Raw genomic sequence first — 10,795 nt, 5'->3', positions numbered from 1 at the left:
ATGTTTGTTCTGCAACACTCGTGATAACGAGGGGTCAGAATAAACGTGGAACAAAAGTTGAAAAAGATTATCGCTTTATTTTGCCAACGCGGGCCTTCATCAGGACTAAAAGGTTACAAGTGTGAATGAAATAGAACTTCAAACTTGCAAGCAGCCAATCAGAAAGTTCAAACTTACAAACGACCAATAAGAAAACGGATGATGTCATATATACCAATCACACAAACGATCATGAATATACAAACAAAAAATCAAACTTAATTTCAAGAAAATTATTATAAAAACCTTTGTTTGAAATGATTGTTTGACTTGTTGCATTCACAATTCATTTACTAACAATTAAATTGCGTAGATATATAAATTTTTTCCCTCTTCTTCTTTTTATAACAGTGCTAATTATATGTGCAATATTGTTTAATGTATGATTGATTGTTTGATTAGTTTGTAATTGATATATGACATCATCCACTTTCTTATTGGTCGTTTTGTAAGTTTGAACTGTCTGATTGGCTGCTTGCGAGTTTGAATTTGGCTTGTTTGTATTTAAAGGAATTCGTTCACACTTGTAACCTTTTAGCCCTGATGAAGGCCTGTGTGCTGAAACGCGTTGGCAGAATAAAAATATAATTTATTCTGCATTTTCTGCATATTCTGCAATTCTAATTTAATTTATTCCACATTTATTCTGACCCTTGTTATCAGGAGTGTTGCTGGTATTATTCATCAAGTGTGCTTTCTTCGTTCCACGCACCTTGTTGATCACGTGACGTTCCACCAGAACAACCGCGCAACACGTTTTTTCTGTAGACATTAAACTCAACCAAAAGAAAGTTTCTCACAACTCCGTCATCATTTCTTCACTCTCGCGTAAATCCGTATGCGACTCTTTCTTCAGTGGAACACAAAAGAAGATTTTTTTTAATGCCTATGCGGTTTTGTGTTTTGTACGATTGAAGTCAATGGGGTCCAGTGTTGTTTGGTTATGGACATTCTTCAAAATATCTTCTCGTGTGTTCTGCAGGAGAAATAAACTCGCACAGGTTTGACATGAGGGTGAATAACTAATAAACAAACTTTCTATCTAAGCTTTCCCGTTCTTGTGTGGACGCTCATGTCCCTCCGGTTAACTTGTTGCCGGCCGCAGGGTTTTGTCCACACCAGTAGAGTTTCTCCTCGACCCTCTTCTTCCTCCACTGGCACATCAGAAGCATGCGGAACGTCTTCTGAAAGGTTTTGTTGCACAGCGCGTAGCACATGGGGTTCACCGTGCTGTTGACGTAACACAGCCAGTAGCCCAGATGCCAGAGCGCCAGCGGGATGCAGTCCGAGCAGAAGGTGGAGATGAGCACCATGATGTTGTAGGGCGTCCACGTCAGTATGAACGCCAGCAAAATGGCGCTGAGAGTCTGAGCGGCCTTCCTCTCTTTGATCAGCACCATCCTCTTCCTCTTGGTCATCTGGCTTTTCAACGTGCTGTCTGCGGGTTTGGATGAAGATGAAGAGGAAGGTGCGTTCACGGACTCGGCGGATGAGAACGAAGAGGTCCCGGCCTTCCTTTCACTGTCGGCATTCTGCTGCAACCCTTCGTCTTTTGAAACCGGCTTAAACTTGTAAGAAACGCATTTCTTGTTCCTCTGAGGACTTCCTTTGAGGGAGGATGGGAAGACGGCATCTTCCTCGCAGTTGCCATTGGACGCCGCCACTTTGCTCTGCTGATGTCTGTAGGGCGTCTGGACGACGGCGGGAGACACCGAGCGCTCGTCGTCTTCAGAAGAGCCGTAGCTGTTGAAGTTGGCGACTTGGTGGGTTTTCGGCCACTCGGGCGCATCGGGGCGATGCGAGGAGGACCAAGACGTCTGATTCCGCCGTGAAGCGTCCTTCAGATGTTTGCACTTGAAACAGGATCCAATGGTTCTTCGAGGCTGAGCAGTGCTGCCGGAGTTCGTCGAGGAGTTGACTCCCTGCAGCTCGGCCAGGTCTTTCGTGCGCCTCTCGGTTTCTTTGTATATCCGGCAGTATAAGATAGTCATGACGGACACGGGAATGTAAAAAGCCGCTATGGCCGTTCCGAAAGTGATGACTGGTTCAGAGAAGAACTGGATCTGACACTGTCTCTCAGGTACCGTTCTCTTACCTACCAAATACTGCCAGCACAGGATCGGAGGAGCCCAAAGAACGAACGACACCAGCCATGCGAGGCCGATCATGACGCCAGCTCGCCTCGGCGTCCGTTTGGCTCGGTACGTCAAAGGTCTGGTGATGGAGAAGTATCGATCTAAACTGATCACCAGTAGGTTCATCACGGAGGCGTTGCTGGCCACGTAATCCAGCGCCAACCACAAATCACACGCTAAACTGCCCAGAGACCAGTAACCCATCAGAATGTAGGAGGTGTACAAGTTCATGGAGAAAATGCCGATGATGAGGTCGGCGAAGGCCAGGCTCAACAGATAGTAGTTGTTGACTGTCTTCAGCTGGCTGTTCACCTTAAAAGACAACATCACCAGAACGTTCCCAACAATCGTGATGAAGCTGACGACGGCGGAGACGATCGCTATGGTGACCACCTCCCACAGACTGTGTGTGACCAGGTGGACGTCCGACACGTTCCCAGGGATGGTGACGTTTCCCACATCCATGATTTATGATGGCAGTGGGTCAATATAAGAGTTTGACGGACAGCTTGAATCCGGCTTCGCCTGAAGGAAACAAAATGACAGTCTTGATCAGAAGTGCTCAGAACAACACAACAAACCGACAATTTCATTTTATGTTTCATTTTGGAATTAAATACTAAAAACATACTTGAAAATACAAGCATGCTTAAAAGAAGGTTTTTACCTGAAATACCCAAATCTATATACTGCATTTATACCTTTTATTAATGAATACATCTCAAATATAAATGTTCTGTCTTTTCCATTTTTAATTTTAGTTAAAGAAAATCTAAATGAAAATGTTCATTAAAGTTTTATCATTAAATAGCCTCTAGAGGGCAGAAGTTTACTTAAGAGTGAAATGCATTGCATCTTCTCCACCCTTCAGTATGCAATACAATTACACAATAGAATAAAAATAATATTTATATATAAAATTGAGAATTTAGAACAATATTGTCTCATCTAAAGAAATTACATACTGAAACAAATAATATGAGAAGAAATACATGTACATTTATATACTGTGAATTCATATTTTATGAGAATATAGGAATAATATACATTTTACATCCAATAACGCCTTATTTCTATGAATAATTTCCGTGATAAATTTGTAGTGTAACCAACGATGCTTTTCAGTCTCCTCGCATCATTTGTAAATGGGTGTAAACCTCAGTAAATCTCTTCTAACGTTATTTACACTATTGACTGTTACAAACCTTGATTATAAAATACAGTAATATCTGGAAAATAATACGGCATCTGTGTTTTAGGGATCGTGTTCAAGTATCACACGCTCAAGTTTGTCTCCCAGACGTCACACACGTGAAGCGGCATGATGGTCAGGACAGTGACATCTGTGTTTTCACTCCGGCTTTTTGTTTCTAGGGAAACCGAGCAGTGATTTCTTTTGAATGACAAAGCCAATATCATCTCAGCCTGAGGGAAACGGTCGAGAGATGCTGTAAAGACAACTCTAACACACACCTGAAGTGTGTGTGTGTGTGTGTGTGTGTGTCACATGTTTGCAGTGTCATTCTCGGAGCACATACTGTACTCGACACAAACAACAACATGTAAGACAAGACTGTGTACTTTTTGTGTACATTTGTACTTGTAACTGAGAAGTACAAAGTAAACCTTTAACATCTACTCACAAACAAGTAAACAGTATACAGGATTTTGTTGATTTCTGTTACATATATGCCGTTAATATATATTTTATTTATTGTAAATGCTGTAACAAACTGATTCTAATTTCCTCCTTCAAGAAAAAATATTTTAATCTTATTTTAATGCAATGACAAAGATCTTATCTTGACGACATCAAGCTTGTTTTTAATATACATTTTTTCTTTATTTTTTTGGGGGGGGTTATTTCGTCCCAAGTGGTCAGATAAAAACACATTTTTAATGATTTCTGACAGAGTTACAGTGTTTGGTATTGTGAAACTAAACTGTGAAGCTTTTTAACTATACAATTAACGCTTGTGTGTGAAAACCTCTCATTTGTTTTTTCTCTAGTGTATTATATTTTGTAAATGTTACATATTGAAACGACTTGTTTAACAGGGTTGGGAATCGAGAAAAATCAATTCCAATTTGGAATCGGAATCAAAGGGTAGGAATCGGATACTTGAGATGAAAATTTGAATTCCTCATCAATTCCTGTGTGCGTATTTTCAGACAAGTACACGCGTGATCTGCTGAAATCTTAATAAAAGCCCTTATGAAAATTAACAATGTTTTTACTATAGTAAGCATAGTTTAACTATAGTATTTGCATTAAAAAGCACATGAACTGCAAATTAACCATAGTTGTTTTATACTTACTACAGTTTAACTGTGATGTAGTTCAGCTATGGTAATACAAATTGGTAACGCTTTAGATTACGCCTGCAAAGAACCGCATAATTCTACAGGATTTACAACGTAACTAATTGTAACAATAATGTACATCTACAGTACATATATGTAGGTAAAGGGGAACAATATGCATAGTTTGGGGAATAAAGGGGTAAGAGTAAGGAAAATGTAAAAAATATTTATGAGGGAACTGCATGCCATATAAACATCCAAATCAAACCACTCTTGAAATACTTGATTATAGTCTCAAGAGATCAACATTGCATTTGCACATTTTACACATTAAACTTACTCAACAATAAATTAAAATAAATTATTTGTGACCAACAATCCTAAAATCAATCAAATAAAAATGCATCCGAAAGACAAAAAATAGTTACCCCTTAGTTTTAAAATACTTACAGTATAAATATTTTTTAATTTCCTGACTTCTTTATTACTGTAAATCAGAAATAAATCAGAAAGAACATGGTTCTATGTGTATATATACACAAAACGGTGCTCATAAAAAATATATCTTTTGCAAACAAGTCAATAAGCAGATATCTAAATGTTTTACTTCAACTGTGGAATCCAAACTGGGAATCGATTGGACTCTAAATCGATAATCAGAATCGGAATTGGAATCGATCAAATTCAAACTATTCCCTGAATGATCAGGGTTTGGAAATCCCCTTTTTTGTTGTGTGGGATCAGGCAATCCATTTTACTTTTGTACTGGTTTTTCAAAGCAAAACTGGATTGGATAACCCTGATCCAAATACACACTTTTTCAGATGACTAAATCTGGAATACTAGTGCTCTACGGAGGCCCTTAAAGGACATACGTACGAGATGGAAAACAAAAATATTTCAATGCCTTTTTCACTCAAAAAAGTGTTGCGTTGTGTTCACCTGAGAGACTGCGTTCACCAGCAAAGAACTTCTTTTGACCGGTTGATCACTGGTATTTGTGCCAATGTAGTTTACAAATGGTGATTGAAAAACACTCCCCATTTAATTTATGGCGCCAAAAATAAAAGCATGTCTGTGTGAATATTGCATGATACAAACGTTGTATTTTTGACTAGTTTTGTAGTAGTTTTGTTCCTGAAATCCACCCTTCTGGTGGGATCAGTCTAATCCTGCTTTTTTGGCTCAAACATATCCCAATCTTACTAGACGTTTTGAACACCACAAAAGGACAATTTGATCCAGACCAATACATAGATTGGATTTTGTGATCTAATCCAAATTCACGATCCATTTTTTGCTTTTGAACAACCCGTTTTTAAGATATGATCCAATCTGATAGCCGAAACCCAATCAGATTGCTTTTGAACAACCGGCCCCTGGTGATATGAGATTAGACGCTTTCAACACTTTAGAGATAAACACTCAACACTTCTAGACACTTTCACTTCTACTGTATAATTGATTCTCTCATTATGTCGTTGACATTTTCATGACATGAAGATTCACTGAAAAAAGTGAAGAGTTGCAGTGAATTATCTAATCTGTCGATCAGGGGTGTCCAACACCGCTCCTGGAGAGCTACCGTCCTGAAGGGTCACTTTCCAAATGCCATTTATGCGCCCTTGAAGGGCCCTTTCAGAAGTGCGTTAGCGAAGGGCACATGCCACTTCAAGGAACTGAGTTCTGTTTGTGATCATGTGATCGTAGATTGCGAGTTCTTGCCACGCATTTGGAAGCAAACATGGTGCAAGACTTTGACGTATCTACAAATGTAAAAAATTTTTTTTTTTAATATCATGTGGAGTGAAAAATCAAGGTGAAATAAGACATAATTAGACAATATTCAACAAGAAATATTAAAAGAATCGTTGTACACATGCAGCGTTGTCAAGGTAACATTTGGCCAGTCATTCCCTTTGTGAAGGGAGTTCCAAATGCAAACACGAGAGACAGTAATGCCCTACACCCTTCAAAGAGTTCACTTCAAGGGCTCAGTCGAAGGGAGCGGCATAGGGATGATCACTTCCGTTTGGAAAATGCCCAAAGTCTGCAGGACAGTAGCTCTCCAGGTGCAGGGTTGGACACCCTTTAGTTAAAATCTAAAAAAGCACTTCCGTCCTGTAATGTCTATCCATCTAAAGATTGAAGTATAGTTCCCTTTTTACGCCTGTGCGAGGGACAGAAAACATTTCAAAAATTTCGTCATCAGAATAGTATGCGCGTACTGTACCTGCACCGCCTGAATTTTGTTACCTCACAGGTTGTGCATGCGCATTCCATTTCTTGCAATAATTAGTTTAACCACCAGGTGGCAACCGTGTCCTGGGAGCAACAATTCAAGGTAGTAGAAAAAAACCTGACCCCTGTAGGCCCGGAGAGGTATTGCAATATGTCGTAATGCGCATGCATCAAAACCGGTGTGTACGCTTATGAGTCGAAAGAAGTATACTTTGCAAGGTGTTGAAGATCACGATAGCCACATCAATTTACTCACGATTTGAATGGGAATTGCGATTAATCGTGCAGCCCTAGTGTTCGGCTGAACACGTATGCTCGCTTACACATAAAAAAAGGAAGTATGCCACAGGCTTTAGATGACGCATGTTAAATGGTTTGGGCGGAGCATCCGTTAACTCCTCCCCTTCAACTGTCAGTCTGCTGCCAGTTCTATTTCAAAATACAACACCTGTTTTTATACATCCAATCAAATCGCAGAGAAAGATGAAAGTCACGCCCACTATTTTTCTCACTCGAAATTCCATTTCACTCGGACATGCGTCAAAATACGGAAGTAAAAACTATCGCAACTCTGGTTCACGGGGACTTTAAGTGTTCAAATCCCTTTTTATGGCCATTGTATTTACTTCACATCTTTAAACCTCGACATTTATCAATAGAATCAGAAATGATTGAGTGGGGTTTAATTCAGAGTGTCTTCACAGGGATAGTATTTGGTTTCATTAGGTTTGGAATGTTAAAGATTGCTCTCGTGCTGGCAGTTGGTGGCGTGGGCAGATTTCTGAGGAAGTAACTGAATAAATGATGACAGTTTATTGACTGACAGTCTGACGTCACTCACAGACTCTCCTCATCCTCAGACTAAAGAAAGACAAGACTCTTCATCTGTCAAACTACACTTTCATGCTTTCTTCACAAACTGAGCTCAGATTTGTCAAGTCTGCAATCAAAAGTCAATGTTATTGAAGATCTCAATATGAACTCTAACATTTCTCATTAAATTTATCCAAATCCAGATTATTTCACCTCTACAATCTACATTCATTTTACACCTCCATATTCTTCATGTGTTTCAACAATTAAACTCACATTTGTTTTCTGTTATTATTTCTCCTAAGCAATTTTTGGGAGAGACATATGAGACTGATACTGACTTCAAGTTTCAAGTTGACTTTTATTTCTAAAGCACATTTAAAAACAGCAACCAGGCTGATCAAAGTGCTGAACAGTATGGACAATAATATAAAAAATAAATATATAAAACCCGAGCAGTGACATACAGTACAAAAGCAACATCTCCTAACAATAAAACAAAACAGACAATGCATACAAGAGCAAAAGTTCATACTTAACCAAATGCCAAGTCGAAATAGTACGCCTTTAAAGAAGATTTAAAAGCTTGGACAGACTGAGCTGATCTGATATACGCAGGGAGGCCTTACAGAGCCGGGGGCATTGGCAAATGCTCGATTCCCCCTATGCTTAAGCCGTGCTCGCGGGGTGGATAGAAGACCCTGAGCCCCAGACCTCAGGGATCGTGTTGGAGTGTAGGGATGGAGAAGCTCGGACAAATAACTCGGTGCCAGATTATGTAGTGCTTTAAAAACAAAGTAAAATTTTAAATTCAATCCTAAAATGGATAGGTAGCCAATGTAATGATTTTAAGATTGGAGTCACATGGTCTTACTTTCGTTTCCCTGTGAATGAATGAAATGTCTATGAAATATACGTCTATGAATGAAATACATCTAAAACAAACGATAATATTCCTTTTAGCCGTGTCATATGACCCCTTTAATATTAAATAACATTTTAAAATATTAAACTTCAATATTATGACATAAAATACTGTATTATATACAGTATATGATATAAAGATACTGTATGTAGTATCACATACATAAATAGTGTGAACTAAAATGCATGTGTTATCCTAAATCAAACGTTTACTTTACTCTTTATATATTTAAGGATTCATGCTTCACACATCTTGTGCATATGACAAATACGCTTGAAATTGGAGAAATGTGAAGCTATGATGTTATGGGTGATTGTTAAGTTGCTAAAAACATATTGTAACTTCCAAAACTTCATTTACAGCCGAAGAGCCTAAAATAAAATGTGAAAAGTTGTTCTGAACATCAAGTGCTGCCAGAGAAAGCGGTGAAGATGCTCTTTCTAAACCTTTAAACAACAAAAAACTTCTGAAACTCCTGATGAAACTCAAACACAACCGCTTCTCTTGAATGAGAGTTTTTATAGTAGTGAAATAGAAATATTATGCCGTTGACCTCTGAGACACTGCTGTTAGATGCCTGTGTGTGTGTGTGTGTGTGTGTGTGTGTGTGTGTGTGTGTGTGTGTGTGTGTGTGTGTGTGTGTTGACCCACGTCCAACATCACTGCTGTTCTTGTGTTTTAGTCACATGATCACATCGGTCTCGCTCTAACACCCTCCTCTATTTGATTTAATCACACTGATTTATTCTGTTTTAATTTGTGCTTGAAATGTATACGGTGAAGACACAAACCATTGAAGAGACCATTTTTGTAGATTTGTTCAAACATTATACAGATACGATACTGTGATATAAATGACAAAAATATTCTTATGTAGACTAGAAGATTATTTTCTGATGTGTTTCAGGAGACATTGTTTTGATTGTTTTTGTGTTTCACTTTTCTATTAACTTCTGCTCCATATGGACATCTTAAAACTGCCTTCTTACATACAGTTCAGTACATGAAAAGGACTTTATCTATCCTGAGATGAAGTTCAGGTATCATTGTGAGCAGAAAATATTGTAGACATGGCTCATGGTTCATTCAGATCAACAGAAAGACGCACATTTGTGTTTATGCATTTAAGTCATATTCTTTCTATACATGCGTCTAAGGGAGTTGAATAATTCAGTGTTTAATAGTTTAGTTATTTATAACAGGCTTCGATCTTACATTAGGATTTCGCATTTAGCCGTTATTTTTCACAATTTACAATCTAATCCTGTGTAGTCATTATAGAACACACGGGATTTGACTTGAACCGTCTCCTCTGTTTAAAGTGTCTCGGGTCTAAAAGCGTGACAGTGTTTCTTTATTTAAGCTCACTGCATGGACTGCTTCAAATCACGGTTGACCGACTCTAATCTGTGTCACGGTCGACAGCTACAAACCAGGTTCAAACAGTCATTCATACAGATTTTCATAGCTGCTCAAAACTCAACATCAGCAATGTATGTGATATCTGATACATGACCACAATGTGTTTCAGAAGAGTCATCAGATGATGCTGTTGTCTGCAGTGGTGTAAATCTGTGGTATTTGTGGTTCCTCCTCCTTCAGTACTGATAGAAACTGATGTTAGGTGTTTTTTTCTGTGTATGTCCTTATGTCCCTATATGTAACACCGTGGTCCTGAGAGACACGACATTTCTTTTGACTGTATGTTCTCTCATGTAGCGGCACGACAATAAAAGCTCACTTGACTTGACTTGATATATACACATGTTCAGTCTGTTCAGATTACCTGGATGAGCTACATTTATCATCAGGTGCTGTTAACAAGAGCATGCGGTGTAGAACACCGTATCCCACAATGCAACGCCCACAGCTTGACATTCTGTGATGAATGGAAACTGAGATTTTACAACTGTGACCTCTTACTTTCATCCACTGCCAAAGTTCAGTTTTTAACCATTTAACTCCAACATTATAACCAGACACCACTGACCAACTAAAGAGTTTACTAGAGACTTTACAGAACCATGCAATACTATACTATATCATACTACACTAGACAATACATACTATAATTTACTATACTGTGCTATACAATACTATACCATACTACACAGCATACAAGCCATACAATCCTTTATCATATAATGTACTGTACTGTACCATGCTATAATGTGCTATGCTATACCATCCTATACTGTATGAAACAATTCCATTTTATACTATACTGTATCATACTGTACTATATACTATACTATACAGATACAATTATATTCTATACTATACTGTACAGTGCTATACAATACAGTGCATACTATACTATACTGTGCTGTGCTGTGCT

The 10,795-nt window shown here is 38.5% G+C and overlaps 1 protein-coding gene across 1 annotated transcript in view; it reads right to left on the bottom strand.

The window, feature by feature from the left end:
• Nucleotides 1-1,109: 1,109 nt before the first annotated feature.
• chrm5a (cholinergic receptor, muscarinic 5a) overlaps nt 1,110-10,795 on the bottom strand; it is a 14,836-nt gene continuing 5,150 nt past the window's right edge. The window contains exon 2 of the mRNA XM_057344250.1: nt 1,110-2,699. Coding sequence (XP_057200233.1) covers nt 1,110-2,639 — 1,530 coding nt within the window. The 5' untranslated portion in view covers nt 2,640-2,699. The remainder of the gene's footprint in view (nt 2,700-10,795) is intronic.

The sequence above is a fragment of the Triplophysa rosa genome, linkage group LG10 (assembly GCF_024868665.1).
Source record: "Triplophysa rosa linkage group LG10, Trosa_1v2, whole genome shotgun sequence".
In the NCBI taxonomy this organism is placed as follows: domain Eukaryota; kingdom Metazoa; phylum Chordata; class Actinopteri; order Cypriniformes; family Nemacheilidae; genus Triplophysa; species Triplophysa rosa.
This window is presented reverse-complemented; position numbering and strand designations above follow the sequence as displayed.